Source organism: Brassica napus, chromosome C5 (genome assembly GCF_020379485.1).
Source record: "Brassica napus cultivar Da-Ae chromosome C5, Da-Ae, whole genome shotgun sequence".
NCBI lineage: Eukaryota > Viridiplantae > Streptophyta > Magnoliopsida > Brassicales > Brassicaceae > Brassica > Brassica napus.
The window spans coordinates 45,516,911-45,539,994 of NC_063448.1; the positions used below are offsets into that span (position 1 = coordinate 45,516,911).

At 35.3% G+C, this 23,084-nt stretch overlaps 2 protein-coding genes across 2 annotated transcripts; both read left to right on the plus strand.

Moving 5' to 3' along the window:
• Nucleotides 1-6,058: 6,058 nt before the first annotated feature.
• On the plus strand, nt 6,059-10,419 carry LOC125587617. The gene is made up of 4 exons (XM_048758420.1): nt 6,059-8,934; nt 9,047-9,189; nt 9,285-9,496; nt 9,593-10,419. The coding sequence occupies exons 1-4, from the start codon at nt 8,904-8,906 to the stop codon at nt 9,618-9,620; spliced, it is 414 nt and encodes a 137-aa protein (XP_048614377.1). The 5' UTR covers nt 6,059-8,903; the 3' UTR covers nt 9,621-10,419.
• Nucleotides 10,420-11,055: 636 nt separating this feature from the next.
• On the plus strand, nt 11,056-13,780 carry LOC125587618 (calmodulin-binding transcription activator 2-like). Its single transcript, XM_048758421.1, has 3 exons — nt 11,056-11,109; nt 11,245-11,287; nt 11,428-13,780. Exons 1-3 carry the CDS (start codon nt 11,099-11,101, stop codon nt 11,878-11,880), a joined length of 507 nt encoding a protein of 168 aa, XP_048614378.1. The 5' UTR covers nt 11,056-11,098; the 3' UTR covers nt 11,881-13,780.
• The last annotated feature ends 9,304 nt before the right edge of the window (nt 13,781-23,084 follow it).

Below are 23,084 nucleotides of genomic sequence, written 5' to 3' on the forward strand. Positions count from 1 at the left end.
AGTAATGCCGGCTTTCGTTCTTGTGATCATAGGATGTGTTGATGTTGGTGGTTGCTGTGCTGATGTTTCTGACCTGCTATGTGATGTAGTAGAGCTGTTGCCTATAGAAACAGGATCTAAGCCTGACGTACACCCAGAACTCTCTACATCACACGCAGTAGAAAGATTAGAAGTAGAACCCTGTGTTGATGGAGACAGCTGAGTGATAATCCTTGTAGGCGAAGGCACTGGCATAGTTGAGCTGACTGAAGACGAAGGTAGTGGTGGAAAATCCTCTGGTGTGAAGAGTTGTTGTGGAGTCATTGTGAGTGATGGGAAGGAACTCGCCGTTTCCTACCATCACAGAATCATATATATAGGTTGGAAATCCTCAGAGAAGGAGGAGCATATATCTCCATAGCCATAGCATCCAAGGATTTACCCCTGATGCTCTGATACCATGAAGAAGATGAGACTTTGGTGAAAATGAGATGTAAGTTTTATTATCTTTTTCTCTCTAAGTTCAACATTACAAGCTTAAGCATATATATAGGAGAGTGTGAAAGCCCTAATGACTGAGACACATGTCGTCATCTGTGTCAGTTGCTAGATCAAGGGCTGAGAAGGGATTGGACAGCTTGATTTGGAACGCTCTCTTTACCGTACTGCTAGCTGTCCCTTTGTCTTGTTCCTTGCTTTTGGCTGAGACAGAAGACCGTTGCTGATTGTGTGATGCAGGCACAGTCATGGGCTCTGAAGCTTTCCTGTTGAGTTCCATGTGGGCCTGATCATCCTCAGCATACATCTTGGCCTTTCCCTTCTCTTCTCTACTCAAAGGTACACGCCTTTGTTTGGTTTCAACTTGCCTTTGCTCTGCTTGTATTGGTTTTGGTGTGGTTGCTCTAATACAAGGTAGCAGGATATATATTATAGAGCCACACTATCTTATATCGTCTTGTGACGCTGTCTTTCCCAAAATCCAAATCTAGTAAATAATATGAATGGAAATGGAACAGGACGTGGACCATCATCTTCATCTGTCACCTCCTCCAGCTCCAGCTCCGGGTCAGGTGGTCTTTATGGAGACGCTGAAATTTCACTAAGGGTAGTGGCACCAATGTTTCTGTGGCCATATTTAGCACACTGACTGGTTTTGTCAAGCCATAGAAGCAGACAAGGCCACCGCATCATTCAGAGATGGCCATAACACCCTTAATTTCTTCAATTTCAAACAGAGGCTTTCTTCAAAATAAGTCGTCTCAAAGGCCATTTGCTCAAAAAGGAAATGATATAGACCATAAGAGACAAACATGAGTTTAGGATTTTTCTTCTCTAATGAGCTGTGTGTCTTACTTCAAAATCTCTTGACTTAATCATGGATCCCAATGCTTTGACACAGTTTGGAATCTCACAAGCAATCCCACCGGAAGCCTCATCACAGTTTCTTCAACGACATCAGTGGGGATAATCTATTTACTTCTTTCTTTCTTTTTCGACAAGAAAACAACATTTACTAGTCACGACTCATTCTTCGCTGACAGAACTTAACCCTACTGATGTATTGGGATTTTCATGGTTTAGCTTTGTCATATCTATTGTTTTAGGCTCTGCCATTTTACATTCAGACGCATTTAGAGTGTTTGTATTTTCATATTAAATGTTGGTACTCTTGGAACAGGTTTTTGGAGCATTTGGAGTTGGAAACCAAACTTGAATTTTAAGAAGTGAGAAGCGGCATACCTAGCGGATCTACCTTGGCCGCTAGGGACTCTCAAATTCAGCTGTTATTCCTAGCGGTCTTTTCCTAGACCACTAGGTAATTTACAAGCTTTTCGTCGAGTATTCCAAGGGGCATGGCGTTTATCTGTAGCGGCGAAGAACCGACTGTTACCACATGGAGCCCTTAGTGGCTGACTCTAGCAGGCATCACATGGATCTATGCCCCCCCCCCCCCCCCGCGCCTACAGATTATCACATTTTGACCAGGGGGTATAGCAGCGCTATCCATGGACCACAAGAAGGAGGACCATGTAGCTGTCTTGTCTAGCGGCCTCAAATTTGGCCGCTAGAAACTTCTTGAAGAAGCTTTGAAAGCATCCATCGGTCAACCCATCAGCCAGTTTGAAGGACGCTGCCATCACCAGCTTAAAGCGGTTCACTCCATCGGCTGATTCATGACCGTTACGACCACTTAAACCTTGTTGATTACGAGTTTCTAGCCTTCTAGTATACATGGAACTTGTCTTTGTTAAGCAAGAACATCGTTTTGTGTAAACCTAAAACCTTTAGGATCTTTGGAGTTTATGCAATTAGTACTTTATCTCTTGTGTTTATTTGTGACTATTTCATCATTAACTTTGATTATGCTTCTATCTATCATGGGTTTAAATGCGACCAAGATGATTTGTGAATCGTCACTTCTTGAATCTATGGGTTAAACTGATTAAGGTGAATGGGTGAAGAGTTAAGATGTTTAGTGATATATTTACATGTTTTCTTGCTATTTAAGTGCTCTTAATGTTAGATAAGAATTGATCACTCTCAATCTTGATTCTAAGTTGTTTACTGCATTAAATGTATTTGATAAAATGCTTGAATGAACTTGAATATGCTCTATCTTGACTAACCAAAGGGATTTAATGTTAGGATTGTTAGATTGTTTTTAGACTTGTTTCAAATGCGTGTTTGAATCTGTTAAACCAAAGACATTTGATGTTTAATGCATTGAGATTATTGTCTTGGGAAAGAATTAGTTTAATATTGTGATCTAAACTTAAGGAAACTTATTGATTGATAGTTTGCCATCTTAATTTGGATTCTAATCACTTGAGATCAAATGCATAATACCTATGGATTCTATATTTAAACCATTGATTGAAAACTTTTGATTACTTGTCTTATTTGCACTTGTTTCACTTGGATTTCATTCTTGTTACTTGTTGACCTGTTTAAATCACTGAATGATTGTGCTTAGATTAAGTTGATATCTTGTATTTTTCGTGATTGAGATTGTATTTGGTCGATTTGATCCTCTTATACAACAATTACTTTGAGGTTAAACTTAATTTTATAACCTACCTCTGTCCTTTTTTCAAATCCTTGACAACATGGCCTCAAGGAACTCACCAACTTAATTTACGACTAATTAATTGTATGAAAAAATTCTATTATTATTTTTTGCATCCTGTAACTTAATTTACGACTAATTAATTAATATGTAACAGAATTATTCACTAGAAATCTATTATTTAATCCTACATTTCCATGATTTAGGATCATGTTATCTTAAATGAATTAAAATTGTATTATTGAAATGTAATCATAAGTAAAAAACGATCCTAATTAAACCTTGCATCGAAGTGAAACCAAATCTAAAGAACAATTGTTTTATGTTCTTCCATTCAACTAACATTTATTTTTATTAAACATTATTGATGGTTGGTTTACTTTCTATATTGATCTTAGTTTGTTGTTTTTAAACTGTAATCATTTATCATCAATTTTTTTAGATTTACAAATCTAACTATGTGTCATCACATGTATTACCATTTGACTGCACACATTTTGACTAAATATAATACTTCTAAAACCAAACACAATAAAATTAAGATGTATAAGCAATTGATTTTAGAACTTGGTTATTTGATATTGTTAAAGCAAATTTCTAGAGAATATGACTGGTTTTGAAGATTAGATAAATGATTCATATTAAACTATTGGGTTTTGGAACTTGGTTCATTTTCGAAGAGGGAAGACATTATACAGAACATTCTTGATTTCAAATATTGAAATACGAGTTTGTTTGTCCTTTTTTCTTTAATAAATGAGAAACTTGAGTTTCCTTTTTTATTTTTTTTCTAGTTATTCAAAATAGTCTAAACCAAAACCAACCCCAAAACCAACCAAAAAAACTTAGTTATATGATCTAACTAAAGTGCACAAAAACGGTTCAATCATCAAACTTATATTTTGCATTTCATCCCATGTTTCACTCGTGTACCACCAGGAGACTTGCCTCCCTGTTAATTAAAGAATGAAGAATTAAGTGTTTAATCAAGCCATTTATATAGTATAAAAGAAATAAACAAATAATGAATTAATACCTTGATTTTTTTTGAATGAACCCAATGGTTTGAACAATTGGGTGACAATTTCAGGAGGAAAATCCAATGGACTACCATTGCATCTATGATGAATCGTTTATTCAAAAGTTGCCAATCTCGATATGAATATATGGTAAAAGTGGTAGAAATGATTTAATTGTTCAGCTTTTTTGTTATGTAAATTTAATGATGATTATCATTTTAAAAAATATTTTACATATGGATGGTGGGGATGTGATGCGGCCGACTCCATAGACAATGCATGAAATGGATAACGTAGATCAAAAAATGCAGATCAAACAGAAATGTAGATTAAGCAGAACAAATATAGATCATGCATATCAAGCAGAACTTCTGCTGCAGAACAAATGAAGATCAATCTAATTTAATAAATTATTGTATTTAATTAAATATGATTTTTTCATAAAAATTAAATATCTAAATAAAATAGAACTTATTATGTATAAGAAATAAATATCACGTTGAAAAAATAACAATAAATGTCATCATTTTAATAAATATAGTGAAATTTAAAATTATATGAAAACCATCAAAATAACTTATAAAGGGTATTCCTGTTTTGTTCTTATTTTTTTTATCTTTATTCGATTATTGGTTCTTTCTTACCATTTGGTTCAACTATAGAACTGACATTGTCAAGTTTTATACTGAATGTTATTGTATCAACAAAATCTTCATTTAAATTTTTAAAAATATAAAAATGCATTAATGTATATATAAGAAAACATATGTTATTTCATTGATATTAAGTAATTATAATAAAATTTATAATTTATAATTATGTGCAGTTAAATATGAATTATCAAATATGAAAGTATATGCATAAATTTATCAAACTAATTTATACAAAAAATTAATTACTTTTTGAATATATAATACATGATTTTTATTGATCATATATTTTACAATGATACAAAAATAACATGTATAACATACTGCAACTAAATTATAGAAAATTATGAATACACAAACTAAATATATATTATTTTCTGTCATGTTTATTATATTGATTTAATGTGTTTTTTTGATGTGTGAAATATTAAAAAATATATCTTTATGGAACAAAGGGAATATGTAAGAACAAAAAATATGTTTAATATTTTTATTTTCCATGAATTCATTGAAATTATTTAAATAAAAATTTTAATTACTTTTTCAAAATATTATACATAATTTTAACTGGCCATATATTTTAATAGGATACAAAAAATAACATCTATAACTACATACCGAAACAATGTTATAAAAAAATAAATATATAACCTAAATATATATAATTTTCTATAAGCGTATGTATAGAAGATAATATAAAAAGAAATGTTTATTTTACATATAATTATCTATAAACTCATCTAAATAAATTGTTACACAGAAATGAGAAATGAGAAATATTAAATTATATTTGGAAGAGATTTTGTGTTTGGTTTAAACGTAAATGAAATAAGTAAATGATATTGTTTATAAGCAATTAATAGAAGAAAAAACATACTGTTATCCACGTCAACCCCTCACTTTTTCCTCTTCACTACAGATAGAAAAATTTATTTTGTGTATTAACTGCATGCAGCACATTTATGTTGGAAGATAAATATTCCCTCCGTTTTTTAATATAAGTCGTTTTAAAATTGTGCACATAGATTAAGAAATCATTAATTTTTTATATTTTCTAAACAAAAACATCATTAATTATTTATCTAACCACAAATCAACCAATAATAAAATAGAAGGTATATTCTCATTGGTCATATAACATTAAGTGTTAATAAATTTTACATAAAAAACCGAAAACGTCATATAATTTGGAACATAAAAATTTCTCTAAAACGACTTATATAAAAAAACGGAGGAAGTAGTGAACATCATTTATTTTACATTGTATTTTGCATTACATTCAAAGCCTTAAAGTACGAATGTGAGCCGGAGATAGGCGGGGAAGATGCAAAAATGCAGATGAGACTGCATTTAGTATCCATTCATAAATTAAATGCAGAACTAAAAATAATGAATAAATATAAGATGTTTAAGAAAAAACACATATATTAAGAAAATTATTTTTTGTCTAGAAAATATCATTAAAACTATAAAATAATTGTATTCAATCAATTACAAAATAGATTATTAAATATGATTGGTTATATAGTTTTTAATAAAGTAAAAATTACCTAGAAAGTTGAAAATATCTTATATATTGGAAGATAAATTTTTTTTAGAACATCTTACATTTAGGAATAGATGGAGTAGTGTTTTGTATGAAGATTATTACTATATGGTTTAAAGAAAATGAAGGTAATGATAATACTTAATTTATTTTCGTTTTTAAATTAAGGTTGAGAATGCCTTATTTTTTTTAAATTAAGTTAAAATGCCTTATTTTTAAAAATTAATAAACATAGGTTGAGAAGAAATCTGATCAACCATCAAGAAAGAAACTAATTCAACTTGATGCAGATGGCTGAATGATCGTGTTTTTGTTCTATTTCCCATTAGACTCTACTCTTCTCTTCTCCCTCACTCTCTCCTCCGATTCTCCACCGCGTCGCTCACCTAACTCATGCTTGATTTCTCACGGTCTCCGGCATCCCTCTGTCGTCTTTTTCAGCAATCGATACCTCCTTCCGTATCCCACATGCTAACAATGAAGCCGCCAGGGTTCTCCTACAACCGCCTCCAGTTTCTACCTTAAAGGTTCCGTCTTGGTGTTTTACTAGTCTTGATCAAATCGGGTTCGTGGTGGTTTCCACCGAAGACGACTTTGGTGATGGAATCCGGGTCATGGGTTTGGATAAAGGTGAACTCTTAGTGGCGAAAGAGCGACTCTTTTCTAGAGTTTTGAAGATTTCAGTGTCTGATTTGAGAGTAGTGTATAAGTGTTGAGATATCTCCTTTATTACTCACATATCTTATGAGTCAATCTGCCAAGGACCTCTCTAAAAACCTTTTTTTTTTTGAATTATTTTTAATTCGAAAAACTGATCGATTACCTTTTCGCTCTTGATTACTAACCCTAAATATCTATGGATCAGTTTTTATTTATGAGCCAATCTCCCAAGGACCTCTCTAAAAACTTTTTTTTTTTTGAATTATTTTTAATTCGAAAAACTGGTTGATTACATTTTTACCCTTGATTACTAGCCCTAAATATCTATGAATCAGTTTCTATTTACTTATTCTTTCATTTTCTCTGCTATGGCTTCTACCTCTTCCTCTCTGCAACTTCTCTTTTTCTTCTTTCTTCTTCAGTATCAAATCCGATAATGAAGATTCTTTATTTCTTTCTTTGTTTCGATCTAATAACCACATAATCAAAGATGACACATAAACTAAATCGGTTGAAGAGTGCTCACGGTTCAATCTGAGATTATATCTGAAAACCAGAAGAAGAAACTGATCCGCGGTGGCTCACAGCCTGATGTGCCGACAAAGAAGGTGACAAAAAAAAGGAAAAAAAGAGTGGATACCTTTTAGATCTACTTGGTTTTAGGGTTTTTATTGTTCTGGGTTTATTCGATTTAGGGTTCTTAAAGATATTTCTAGGGTTTTTTTTATGATTTAGGGTTCTTATTGTTCTTGTTGCTCTTTTCAATGAATTTTTGTGTATTTATTTATTTCATCTTCCGATCTGGATTCAGTATAACTCGGGATTAGTAACTTAGTCGTACTCGGTAAAACTAACTAAGTAGTACTTAGTATTACACAGTATAACTAGTAGAACTTAATCAAACTCAGTATAACTAACTCAGTGGTACTTAGTAGTGCTCGTTATTACGCAGTATAACCACTATAACTTAGTAGAACTCAGTATAACTACACCTTAGTAGTATTCAGTATAACCAGTATAATCCAGTATAATCCAGTATAACTCAGTATAACTAAGTACAACTAGGTAAAACTATACAAATTGTAGTATCCGAAATTTGAAATTTTAAAAATTTAAAATTTTAAGAAACTTGAAATTTTGGAATTATTATTTATTATTTTCGAAAATAATAATTTCGAAAAATAGAAAAGTATAAAATCTGGTTTCCATATTTCATTAAAGCAACAAGGGTATAAGAAATTTGCGAGACCATAGGAGATTGCTCTGTAACATATAGGGGCATGAGAGGTGATGACGTGTTCTTCTCGGTTGAGATGGGTTATGTTATGGTTTGTTTACTGTATTCGGTTCATTGGTACTGTGTCAAGTACGATGAGTGTCGAGACAGACCGGTTCTGAGCTTATATTGGAGGTCAGCAGTTTGAAAGCTGTTCGGTTTGGAGCTCTCAGCTTACTGGAGAGTGTTTGGTGTTGTTAGATAACGGCGAGGTCTTTTTGTTTATACTGAACGAGAGACATTGCAGTGGATTCCAGGGGCAAAGCCAGAAGATTTACTCTATGGGTGCATCATTTAATAAGAACAAAATTAGAATGAATCGAAGTTGAAAATTATTGAGTGCACAATATGAATTTTTACCAATTTAGCTAACAAATTCTATTGGTTTTAGGCTTAAAAATGTAATCTTTATTATTTTTGTGGGTGCACTTGCATCCTTAGTTGACAACGTGCCTTCGCCCCTGGTGGATTCAGAGGCTGCAAGATGAAAGTTTCTTCGGATGATCATCAAGGGAAGAGTTGGTTAGGGTGTGAGTTTGGTTGGAGGCTTGGGACTCTTATAGTTGCTCGGTCTTTGTTATCACCAGAAGCTCTGGGAGTTGTTGTAGTCTGGTGTAATAACAAACCACTCAACATCACCGTTTGCTGAGGACATGTATGAGAGAACAAAAGATTTTCTTATGGAGTATGAAGTGGTGATTAGTAGATGGCCACAATACACATTGATTTCAGAAAAGGTGAGCTTTGAAGTTATATATATATATTAAAAGTTTGCAGCTTACTGAATGGTTACCAAGACTAACTTGGCTTCATTTTTTTTCATGTTCTCTTTGACTGCCTCAATCGTAGAGAGAGCCATTGTTAAATCACTTGAGAAACAATACAGTGATATATTGACTCCTTTGAAAGACACCATTCCAAAGAGGCTAAATAAGCATGTTCAGAAGCTGACAAGAAGGCAGTCATCAGCTCTCTGCTCTGTTCCAACTCGAGTATGAGCATGTTTGATATAAGTTTTGTTACCTTTCTGAGTTATAAGGAATTGTATTGAACATCATTATGCTATTCTTCCTCTCGTTGAATGCAGCTGGGAACTTTTGTCAACACCATAAAGAGAATTATTGATGTTCTACATCAGAGAGTTGAGGATATTTTGAGACAATGGGCTTCGTGTCTTCCTGTCATTGAGTATAAGAAGTTACTCTTTGGGGCGCAGACGAATGTCATCACGGTGTTGCTAAGGACAAAATTCAGAGACTTACATGCATCCAAGCCTCGGTTGATAAACTTGTCAGCAACGTAAGTTGTTTAACGCCTGGCATGACCTGCTTTCATTCTAATTTATGCTTGCTTTAACAATCTGTGTGTGTGTGTGTGTATGGATGGATGTTTCAGACGCAATCAAACAAAAGCACAAGGCTGAAGAAGATAGTAGACAAATTTACTATGTGCTTTCTATCTTATAAAAAATTTAAACAGAAAATGTCCCACATTTTTTAATTTGTTTACTAGAGAAATAGATATTTTCTTTTTAAAAAAAAAACTTAAAGAAAGACTTCAAAACTCTTCTTATTTTTTGTAAATACAATCCAATAATATTAATTTCACTCTGCCAAATTTATATATTTATGACATTAAAATCAATGACCGTCCAGTATACCTGCCGCATGTCATTGACTATTCATTCACTTCACTGGTCATAGTCTACCGTTGACTTTTTTGATAACCTACCTAAAACATGTGTCATGACATTGACACCATTTGTGTTTATACAAATGCATACTCTTAAGGACAAAAAACTTCATTTTCTTCTTAACTTAATATCTATGAAACATTTATAATTTCAGATGTCCACATACTTCAGATCCAAGCAAACACAAGTTAAATAACATTCATTTCAGGGCATCCGGTTTGATTGAATTTTTTTGGTTATGTTTTATATCTTTATATATAAAGTACAGCTTCCTTCTCTCCCAGGGTTCCACGTCGCCATCCACGTCATCAGTTCGGATGCTATCGAGCCGACACCTGTTCCGCAGTACAAAACGCAGCACTTCGTCATCTGGATCACGTCTGCGCTTATAAACTTAACGCGTATGTTAGATCGGACAGTTTTTTCGGCCCGTAATCCCTTATGTGTAGCCCTAATCTATTTTCACAATGTTGTGTGTGTTCTTTGTTCTTCATTGTTCGACGGCTACGGTGAATCTTGTCCTTCCTCATGAATCAGAAACTGAGAGCGTTATGGTTTTTCAATGAGTCTTTTAGATCTGAAAGGCGGTGTGATTTTGGTATAAATAGATGTGAGTATTCTCCCCGATGGATTTGACATGGCTCGATGTACTCAGAACTTCAAGCTTTCCAACTCTACTTTACTGATCCAGTTCAATGATTCAACCGATTTTGACGAGTTAACCAAACCGGTCTCTTCGTTACCTGAAGAAGGACTCCGGTTCTGTAACCAAACCGAGCTGGTTGGATTAGCCAACATGAACACACAGCTTCCAGGTACAGACATCATTTGTATATATAGATGGTCTTATTATGTATATGGGCTTTGTGTTCTATATATTGGTATCGGTTTATCCATGTAACATACTAATATCGATCTCAATTTCCTTATCACTCTTTCTGTTTGATAGGAAGGTGCTCAGATATTTTAGGAAAGATGGGCACAACTGGAGGAAGAAGAAAGATGGTAAAACGGCAAAAGAGGCTCACGAAAAGCTGAAGGTTAATAATATATTTACATTCATGTTTCTTCACTATTGTTTTTAATAAATATTTTAGAGTTAACATTGTTTAAGTATATATATATATATAGGTTGGAAGCATTGATGTGTTAAATTGTTACTATGCAAATGGGGAAGACAATGAGAATTTCCAGGGCGTTGCTACTGGATGCTTGAACAGTGAGTCCTATGTTTTCCATATTTCACATTTTTACTGGTTTAATGTACAGTAAATATTACTTTGAGAACATAAGGAAAATGAAATGTGATTTGTTACTTTTAGTGCTTATGTCCTCCGTTTTATTATGGGTATAGGGAACTGATGCATATTGTTTTTGTTCAATATTTGGAGGTTAAGGTATAGCTTTTCTCTCGGTATTGTACTAATATATTCTTTAGAATATAAACACCCATTCACTCAACATTATATTGTTCCTTTTTTAAGTGGGTTCTCTTTTTTTAAATGGTGGTTTTGATAAGTTCATGCTATTTATACAGGGTAATAGGATAAGCTCCAGTGGAATAAAAGAAAACAATTCAATTTCTCTGAGTGGCTCCACTTCTGTGAATATTGATTCAACTGCAAACACATCCAGCACATTGTCACCACTATGTGAAGATGATGATTCTGGTATATATAGTTATCTCTTAGCCTTATGTCTGTTTAGGGACATAGTTCTATTTACAGGCTACCTTGCTTTACTAAAAGTTTTGCCTCTTTCCTTTCTAGGAAACCGAGATGGTTGGATTCATGGGAATAAAGTAAAAGAAAACGACTCCCAAAGATTAATGGGTGTCCCAGCATTAGATGCTTCCTTTGAGAATCCGTTGGCAAGATACCAGAACCTACCTTATAATCTTGTGTTGACTCAGACAAATCTTTCTAATGTTGGATTAATGTCCGAGGAAGGGCATCTCAGAAATCCTCTTCAAAACCAAGGAAACATATAAAACTATTTCTTAAAAAAATCAATTATAATTTGTTTATAATTAAGGTCATAACAAACCTAACCATAATCATTATATATATATATATATATATATATATATATATATTCTTCTCCTGTTCGTTTCTAATCACAACAACACCAAAATTATTCAATGATTGACCAATATGTTTTATATATTATTTAAGATTTAGCCAATTGTTAGATCTCTTACACAAACCACTATTTTTTTTTGCTATATTTTTTAACATATTTGGCTCATGAACGTTCAGATCTTCATTCCATTGGTGGTTTGGTCCCTCTCCTTGCCTATCTTAAGAATTCCAACGCCAAGATCCGAGCAAAAGCAGCTGATGTTTTGACAACGGTTGTTCAAAACAATCCTTGTAGCCAGCAGCTTGTTATGGAAGCAAATGGCTTCGAGCACAACTTCATTACTGATCCGGACGTTAGAGTCCGGACCAAAGCCCTCGGTGCTATATCTTGTACGAGTTTACTATCCGCAATGTAAGAAGCTATATTTGGATACATAAAGTCGTGCAGAATAACCAGGAAATTGAATAAATCTCTTAGGAGTTAGGATGAAGAAGCTATCCCACTTTCAAATCAGGTGATCCCATTTTCCTTTTGGAATATGACCGCTTCTTCGCCATTCCAAACAAACCAGGATGAACCGCGATGTAAGAAGCTTGATTTGGATACATAAAGTAGTGGAGAATCACGAGGAAGTTGAATAAATCTCACAGGAGTTAGGATGAAGAAGCTATCTCACTTTCAAATCAGGTGATTCCAGTTTTCATGTTTGCGAATATAACAACTTTTTCGTCATTCTAATCAAACCAGGACGAGCCGCGATGTAAGAAGCTGTAGAAGAAGGAAATATGTATGACTTACAAAGCAATCAGGAGATGTCATATCACAATCTGGTAATAATATATGGTATCTTTATCTTTATGTCTGTTTAGGGACATAGTTCTATTTACAGGCTACCTTGCTTTACTAAGAGTTTTGCCTCTTCCCTTTCTAGGAAACCGAGATGGTTCGATTCATGGGAATAGAGTAAAAGAAAACGACTCCCAAAGATTAATGGGTGTCCCAGCATTAGATGCTTCCTTTGAGAATCTGTTGGCAAGATACCAGAACCTACCTTATAATCTTCTGTTGACTCAGACAAATTTTTCTAATGCTGGATTAATGTCCGAGGAAGGGCATCTCAGAAATCCTCTTCAAAACCAAGGAAACATATAAAACTATTTCTTTAAAAAAATCAATTATAATTTGTTTATAATTAAGGTAATAACAAACCTAACCATAATCATTATATATACATATATATATATATATATATATATATTCTGCTCCTGTTCGTTTCTAATCACAACAACACCAAAATTATTCAATGATTGACCAATATGTTTTATATATTATTTAAGATTTAGCCAATGGTTAGATCTCTTACACAAACCACTGTTTTTTTTTGTTATATTTTTTAACATATTTGACTCATGAACGTTCAGATCTTCATTCCATTGGTGGTTTGGTCCCTCTCCTTGAATTCTTAACATATCTTAAGAATTCCAACGCCAAGATCCGAGCAAAAGCAGCTGATTTTTTGACAACGGTTGTTCAAAACAATCCTTGTAGCCAGCAGCTTGTTATGGAAGCAAATGGCTTCGAGCCCTTGTTAACCAACTTCATTACTGATCCGGACGTTAGAGTCCGGACCAAAGCCCTCGGTGCTATATCTTGTAAGAGTTTACTATCCGCAATGTAAGAAGCTATAATTGGATACATAAAGTAGTGCAGAATAACCAGGAAGTTGAATAAATCTCTTAGGAGTTAGGATGAAGAAGCTATCCCACTTTCAAATCAGGTGATCCCATTTTCCTTTGGGAATATGACCACTTCTTCATCATTCCAAACAAACCAGGATGAACCGCGATGTAAGAAGCTTGATTTGGATACATAAAGTAGTGGAGAATCACGAGGAAGTTGAATACATCTCACAGGAGTTAGGATGAAGAAGCTATCCCACTTTCAAATCAGGTGATCCCAGTTTTCATGTTTGAGAATATAACAACTTCTTCGTCATTCTAATCAAACCAGGACGAGCCGCGATGTAAGAAGCTGTAGAAGAGGGAAAGATGTATGACTTACAAAGCAATAAGGAGATGTCATATCACAATCTGGTAATAATATATGGTATCTTTAGCTTTATGTCTGTTTAGGGACATAGTTCTATTTACAGGCTACCTTGCTTTACTAAAAGTTTTTCCTCTTCCCTTTCTAGGAAACCGAGATGGTTGGATTCATGGGAATAGAGTAAAAGAAAACGACTCCCAAAGATTAATGGGTGTCCCAGCATTGGATGCTTCCTTTGAGAATCTGTTGGCAAGATACCAGAACCTACCTTATAATCTTATGTTGACTCAGACAAATCTTTCTAATGCTGGATTAATGTCCGAGGAAGGGCATCTCAGAAATCCTCTTCAAAACCAAGGAAATTGACAGGTATTGTATCTTAACTGATCTAATATAAAAGTAGATTATATGTGAGAGATGATCAGTATTGATTGACAGAAAGATTCTCTTCTCTCTGTAGATTCCAGTTCAGGACAGCTTGCCACTGCAAAAATGGCTCATGGACTCCTATTGTACTGACGTGGCCTTACATGAGAATTTCGGGACGTTTTCGAGTCTTATCGGCAGTCAAAACCAGCAGCAGCCTATTGGGAGCAGTTTTCAAGCTCCGTTTTCAAGGACCTGGACCTCCAGACTCATACAGTTTCCCCATTTTTAACTGCCGTTTAATATATGCACCATTAGTGAATAAAGCTCCGTTTTCTTAGCTTTGTTTCACAAAAAATAAAATAAGAAACAACTAGAGCGCAGGTGTTTGTTTTCATTTTTCTATACATAAATTATTTTAGAACATAAGTGGTATATATTTTTAACGTTAATCATATACTTAAATGTTTATATAACTATTTCAAATACAATAATTTTATAATTTATATGTTATAATTAATCAATTGTTTAAAACCGTATATATTTGTCAGTTCTTATTATATATTTATCTTATTGTATTTGCATTTAGTTATTAAGAAAATTAATATATTCATGAGAAAACATATTTGAAAATTATTTTGAATTTAATTTATGCTAAATTCTGACCCGTTTTTCAAAGCCGGATTTCTTTTTACTAATATTTTTTATGCTTATTCATTTTAGATAATATATTATTGTATATACAAAAGTCTAACATATATTAATTTTTAGACATGTATTATATAGTTTGCTAATTTTAAGCCATTCTATCATCATATTATATTTTAAAAATAAATTGTTTATATTTATGAAAATAAAATTTATAAATTTATCAGTTGAATATACTTTTTATCATATTTATTTAAGTATAATAATTGTATTCTAACATGATCATGACTATAAAGTAGATAAAATAGGATATAATTTATTTTTTTTTCATTTTATAAACAATAACTTAAAATACATTAAGTTATTGTTAAAATATTTTTACACAGATTTATTAGAATTTATAAAATATAATATATATTATATATTATATGTAAAATGAAAATATATGGAAAAAGTAGTTACAAATATTTTAAATTAAAAGCTTTAAAGAAATACATGTTAATTTTTATACATGTATTATATAGTTTGCTAATGTTAACCCATCTTACCAACATATTAGATTTTATTTTTGAACATAAGTATTTTATACTTAAGAAAATAAAATTCATAAATTTATAAATTTAATACAATTTTATTATATTTAGCTCAATATAATAATTTCTCTTAATATGATTTGATTATGATTATATAATAGATAAAATATTATAGAATTTTTTTATTTTTCATTTTATAAACGATAACTGAATATATTAATGTATAATAATATTACAAACAAATTCGAAATTAGTGAAAATATTTAAATATAATTTCAAAAATGAAGATCTTGTAAAAATCATTTAAAACAGATTTGTTAGAATTTTAAAATAAATATATCTATACTATTAAAATGAAGATATATTAAAAGATATTATGATTAAAGTATTTTAAAGATTCTATGTATTATTAGTCTTAATAAAATACATTTAGTAATATTTTTAAATGATGGTTCAAATTAAAAAATCACACATTAAAAAAGTCATGGCTTCTATTTTAATATATAAGATATAAAAATATGTGAACTAGGAGTTGCTAAAGTTGGTAGGTTGTACAGCATTGCGTGAGTGTGAGACATTACATAGACAGACACACACTACTGGTTCTCTAAAAAGTAGTGTAGATAATATTGTATAAAAAGTACACCTCTTATTTTAATATGTAACCGATTTATTTCTAACGGAATTTTTCTAGTCAATTTGCTCAAATGTATTTGATATCTAATGGTCTTGATTGGTTTTACCATGAACCAAGATGAAAATTTTTAAACCATTGAAAAATGCATGCACATGAATAAAATCTAGAAACCTATAACATTTACTTATTGTTTTACAAAATTTATCTTTACTTGTGAAAGTAGATGTGTTTCCCTCGAAATGTACGTTGTATATCATTCACAATATATAATACAAAGTATTTGAGAAATCACAAAAATATACTCTCGTATCTACATGAATATAGGAGAATAATATCTTAACTATACGCAGATAGTTATCTCATCTAATACCCTCCCGCAGTTGGAGCGTGGGTTCGCGTACGCCAAGACTGGACCTGAAGCTTGTGAACAAGGAAATAGGAAGACCTTTGGTGAAGATGTCGACGGAATGTGAAAGACGCGGACCTCTCCCGTACAGACTTTTTCTCGCACGAAGTGTATATCTATCTCGATGTGCTTAGTCCGTTGGTGCTGCACATGGTTGGTAGAGAGGTAGATAGCACTCACATTGTCGCAATATACGAGGGTGGCTTGTGTAAAAGGTATTCTCATCTCGAGTAGGAGATTCTGTAGGCAGCAAGCTTCAGCTACAACATTTGCGACGCCTTTATATTCTGCTTCTGCGCTTGATCGCGAGACAGTGGGCTGACGTTTCGCAGACCATGACACCAAGTTATCACCCATGTAGATGCAGTAGCCTGAGGTTGATCGTCTTGTTGAAGGACACCCTGCCCAATCTGCATCTGTGTGTGCGGTGAGAGCCATTTTTTTGTTTCTTCTGAAGTTGCAGTCCCATAGTTTAGTTCCTTGGATGTAACGTATCACACGTTTCAGAGCTTGAAGATGGAGTTCGCGTGGATCGTGCATGAACAGGCAAACCTGTTGGATTGCGTAGGAGATGTCAGGCCGAGTAAAGGTTAGATATTGAAGCGCCCCTGCCAGGCTTCGGTACTCAGTCGCGCTCTTAACTGGTTTGCCACCATCTTCCGCAAGCTTAGACTTCAAGTCGACTGGTGTTGTGCAGGGTTTGCAGTTGCTCATGTTTGCTCGTTCTATGATTTCTTGCGAGCTTGCGATAGAAAGAGCCCTTGTTCAATGAATTTTGCTGAGACTCCAAGGAAGGAATGAATGCGGCCGAGATCTGTCATGGGAAACTCTGCTTTGAGGACATTGATTATAGTATATCTTAGAACTGAAGTTGATGCAGTCAAGATTATGTCGTCCACGTAGAGAATAGGATACGCCTTGTTTTGTCCTTTCCTGTAAACAAATAAACTTGTATCCGTTTTGCTTCGGATAAAGCCAGTGTTAGTAATGAAAGAAACAAATCTCGCATTCCAAGCCGTCAGAGCTTGTTTGAGACCATATTTTTTCAGCTTGCACATATGATTGGGTTTTGATTTATCGACAAAACCTGGTGCTTGAAACATACACACATCTTCGTCTAGTGTGCCATGCAGGAAAGCATTTTGGACGTCGAGCTGATGAATTGGCCATTCGTTGGAGAGAACAACGTGTAGTACCATTCGAATGGTTGCTGGCTTCACGACTGGGCTAACGGTCTCGTCGAAGTCGATGCCTTGTTCCTGCGACTTGCCATTTGCTACCAGGCGAGATTTGTGGCTCTTAAAGTTTCCATCTGCATCATATTTATGCTTGTGCAACCACATAGAACGAGGCGGTCGTGGCACAAGATAAAATGTCTCGCTTTTGGTTGGGTAATCTAAGAAAAGACATTTTGTGGATCTTGGAGAAAGCTTTTGTGGTGAGAATGGTTGATATTAGAATAGCATAAGCAACCGAAGGTTTTTAAATGGGAATAAGAGATTGGCTTTTTGAATAATACCGAGAATGGAACTCTGTTTTGGATGGCTTTTGACAGTAGAAGATTGAGGATGTGGACTGCCGTGTGTAAGGCCTATACCCAGAAAGAACAGGGGAGATGAGCCTGAAGAGAAGACTCCGCATCGCATTATTGATAGTGCGGATCATTCTTTCTAATTTACCGTTTTGTTGAGATGTGTGAGGACACGGAAAATGGAAGGTTATTCCCTTGTCTGCGAAGAAATCATGAAATTGAGAGTTGTTAAACTCACCTCCATTGTCGCATTGAAGCGATTTAATGTCTTTGTCAAACTGAGTTTTAACATAGTTCGCAAAATGAAGGAATTTTGAAAATGTTTCATGCTTATATCGCATAGGATAAACCCATAGAAAGTGAGAGTGATGATCAAGGAAGAGAACATAGTATTTGATACCACTAACGCTCTGCACCGGCGAAATCCATAAATCTGAATTAATAATATCGAAAGGATGATCAACAATAGTGTTTGAATGAGAAAAAGGAAGCTTTATATCTTTTCCAAACTGGCAAGCAGGACAGATGTAAGAAGTATCACGATTGTTACATGAAAAAGCATTTGAAGAAAGAAGAAATTTCAACATTTGGTCATTGGGATGTGATAGACTATAGATTTGACCAATTTTCATCCATACTTTATAGGTGTTTTTACTAAGAATTATTATATTATAGAGTCTATTTATTATATTTATAAGATCATGAGTGTTTTGGAGATAAGTGATGATTTTGGAGCATTTTGAAGATATTTGGAACAAGCACCCGAGATGACCATCGAGCTCGACCAACGGTCGATATTGGAGATGAATAATCGATCGATACTCACATCTGTTTATCGATCGACAGCGAAGCGCGCAGAAAGCCCGTTTGGTCACAGCCGACTTGAAGCCCAAGTCTTCACCATTTTACAAGATTACCCCTGACGAGTTTTACCCTAATTATATAAGCTTTGCCGCCATGTTAGAGGCAAAGTGTGCTTTTCTAGTTTTGTTATTTTCACAGCAAGGTTTTTAGGATTTTGATAAATCTGAGAGAAGATCCAAAGTTATAATTTGTGATTGGAACTCCATTAATATATATTTATTATTCTAATGAAGTTTTCATACTTAATTGATGTTATGAATTGCTTAGCCATGTCTGAGTAGTTCCATTGTTAGATTTTAGGGTTTAAATAGGTTAGGAGGGATTAGCCCCAACTATAGATTGCTGAGTTATGATAATCATTTTTAGGATTGTTCATTAATGCCTAGATTAGCTACCTAGAATCTGCCCTTGGATTGATTGATAAAAGCGAGAGCTTTATTCTCATCCTGAAAACATTCTAATAGAACTATGTTTCTTGCTATGAGCAAGGCGAGAGCTGATCTAGTGAGCTTAGTAAGCTATTATTCAACCCGCGCATAAAGCTTGACTAGAGCGCGTCGATCGATATCATACCTGAATAATCGATCGACGGAGCAAAAGGTGTATTGGCCGATATCCCTATGGGATTATCGATCGACACTTTCTATTGATCAAAATACGACAATTGAGATCGATAGATCTAGTTAATAGACAAGTCAATACATGCGAGAGCTGATTAACTTGTTGATCAAGTAGTTGAGCTTTACATTATCATGCATGCAACTCATTAGGCATCTGTAGGATTCTAATCTCAATTTTCCTGAATAAAAACCCTAAGTCTAGTTATTTCCTTTTTAAGCACCAAAACCTCAAACCAGCTATAGAACAAATACTTGTTCAATATAAAAACTGCAATTTATATTTAAAAACTCTAAAACCATCTTACTTAACAAATCATATTAGATTTCTTAGGTTCCCTAACTCCCTGTGAATTCGATCCCTAAGTACTACAACTCGATCTTTCATTTGAGAGAGAGTATAAATCACTACTTAGGGTAATTTGAGTGGTATCAAATTTGGCGCCGTTGCCGGGGAGCTTTGATCGCCTATTTTTCTGATTTTTGTTAAGTTTTTGACATAAAATTTTTCTTGGACTTTCAGGTACATGTCTAGCAGTACCAGAAGCAACAAGGAATCACAACTGTTATTCTCACCAGATCCTGCATGTTTGGAACGTTCGATCCGCAAGGAAGCGCGCTCCTCATCGACCTACAACAACACTTGTGTGTCGCTCGATTCTGCTCAACCACCGTCGACCCAGACACTAGTTCCGTCGACCGATACTCTCTCACCACTGTCGACAACACTCACCTTCCATCGACAGACATCTTTCATCCGGCATCGATCGATACTCCATTCCAGACATCGATCGATACTAAGCCGCGAGAGATGGTTGCACCTTTGATACTTGTACGAGATAACAATGGAGACTTGCATGACCATGAGGGTCATCTGCGTAATACAACAGGCCAGAGGATATATGCTCAGGGGGCTGCAATCCCTGAGCCTGATGCTAATGCTACAGGTACTACTTTACCTGTGGATGAGGCTGCGCAACCCAAAACGTTGGCTGACTACCACCGTCCAGATCGGTACTACACCAACAGATCAGAAATTCGTCCTCCCACTATTGAGAGGGATTTTGAGTTGAAAGCGCAGTACTACACGCTTGTGGGACAACTACCATACTATGAGATTCGAGGATCTGATTTCTGCTATTAGAGTCGAGGAAGTCTCCGAGGACTACATACTATGGAAGCTCTTCAGGTACTCACTTGATGGAGAAGCTCTGCATTGGCTCAAACAGTTACAACCATGATCTCTTAAATCCTGGAGCGACATCAAGAATGCATTCTTATGCAATTTCGTTGATGAAGTGTGTGCTGAAGACTTGAGGAGAAAGATTGCTACATTCACTCAGGCGCCTGCAGAATCATTCAGGGGCTCCATTTAACAGATTCAAGTCATGTCAGAGAGACTGTCTACACCATGGATTCAATGAGGTACAACTGTTCAGTACTTTCTACAGAGGCATCATGGTGCAGTACCAGATGGCTCTTGATGCTTCCAGCAATGGAAACTTCAACACCATGAATCTAGAGGAGGCAGTCAAGGTTATTGAAAACCTAGCATCCAACAACAGCACCAAGAACACTAATTTTGAGAGGAAAAGATCTGCCACCATCCTTGGGAATGATCAGATGGATGAGGTGAAGGCAAAGTTGGATAGTGTTCACGAGCTTCTCAAGAAGCAGGTTAGCTTTGTTGAAGATGCAGAAGCTGTATAGGGTAGAGCTGAGGAAGAAGAGGTGAATTACTTTGGTGTAACTAGATTCCAAGGTTCTGGAAACCAGAGTGGAAATAGAAACTCCTATGGAAATAGAAGTAACTTCAACCAAAATTCACAGTACCAGAAACCCTACAACAACAGCTACAACAACAACAATAATTATGGAAGTTCCTACTACCAGAAGCCACCACCGCCTACTCAAGAGAGCAAGATTGAAGAGATGCTTGATAGGGTTCTTGAGGCACATCAGCGAATGACAGTGGACTTCAATGGGAAGATAGATTCTGTCTACACCAACCTGAACACAAAAATTTGAGACTTTAAGTACTCATGTGAAGAAGCTGAAGATGAAGGTTGTGCAGACAGGAGATGCTGTTAAGAGGCAGGAAGCCTTGACAAGAGGAGTAGGGGATGATGTGATGAAACACCACGTGAATGCCATCATTGAGGATGATTTTTGGCAAGTGCTGAAGGAAGAGAAGCTGCAAGAAGGAGATTTCAAGGTAGAAAGTTTGATGAGTTTCGGCGGATCGCAGTGGTGTCGATCGACACCAGACCTCGAACATCGATCGACATACATCAATCCAAATCGATCGACAGGAACTCCAGAGCACCGATCGACGATGCCTACAGAGTCAACCGCATCTTGCAATGCCGTGAAAATTCTAACTCACGAGGAGTTCGCAGCAAAACACCCACATCCGTCCAGCCCTGTTAATGTACGAATCGATCGACATGGTAACAACAATATCGATCGACATGAGGAGGCCGCCATCGATCGACAAAGTCCAGCGCCTATCGATCGACGAGCACCTATTACCTACCGACTGCAGATGCCAGAGATAGATGTTGCACGACTTAATGCACTCAGGCCCAAACCCAAACCTTCAGAATACCCACCAGAGCCCGTCAGGACACTTTCAGATGATGGAGAAGATCCTATGGAAGAGAATAGGGTTCCTACTGGAAGAACCCTGAGGAGAAGAAAGGAAAAAGTGGTGAAACATCTGAAGAGAGGGGCTAATGAAAAGGAAAAAGGAAAATTTCCGAAAGAGAGTCTTCAGGATTCCTATAGATAAGCCATTCGAGGATGCTTATTATACCCACAGAATATGGATGTTCTTCAGAGAGACCAGGGAGAAAGAAGAAGACATCAGTAGAATGTTATGTGAAGCTAGAGAACAGATGAGGAAGAGGGTTAAACTGAAGAAAAAGAGTAATCCTGGGCAATTTGCAATACCATGCACGGTGAAGGGTATTGAATTCCCACATGCCTTGTGCGACACAGGAGCATCAGTCAACATCCTACCTAGGGTTATGGCAGACCATCTAGGTCTGCAGGTGGAGCCTTCGTAGGAATTGTTCACTTTTGTGGATTGTTCCCAGAGAAACTCAGAAGGAATTGTGAGAGACCTAGAGGTGCAGATTGGTAATGCCCTAGTTCCAGTTGATTTCCATGTCTTGGACATCAAGTTAAACTGGAACTCTTCTCTACTACTTGGGAGAGCTTTCTTGTCAACAGTGGGAGCAGTGTGCAACTTGCAAACCAACCAGTTGTGTCTAACACTCATAGATCCTAATGTCCACTATGATCCCGTCCCAGTCAAGGAGCCACAGATGTCCTCCAGGAGAATCAACGTTCCAGGAATCATTGTAGCTTGCCATTGTGGAGCCGAGTATGAGACAGAATATTCAGCATCGATCGAGACTCACTCAGCAACATCGATCGAGACTCACTCAGCAACATCGATC

Coding starts and splice junctions, on each gene's coding strand:
- LOC125587618 (XM_048758421.1), top strand. Junction 11,288..11,427: donor TTCAATATTTGGAGGTTAAG/GTATAGCTTTTC, acceptor CTATTTATACAG/GGTAATAGGATAAGCTCCAG.
- LOC125587617 (XM_048758420.1), top strand. CDS start 8,904: ATGGCCACAATACACATTGATTTCAGAAAAG. Junction 8,935..9,046: donor ACACATTGATTTCAGAAAAG/GTGAGCTTTGAA, acceptor CCTCAATCGTAG/AGAGAGCCATTGTTAAATCA. Junction 9,497..9,592: donor TTGATAAACTTGTCAGCAAC/GTAAGTTGTTTA, acceptor TGGATGTTTCAG/ACGCAATCAAACAAAAGCAC.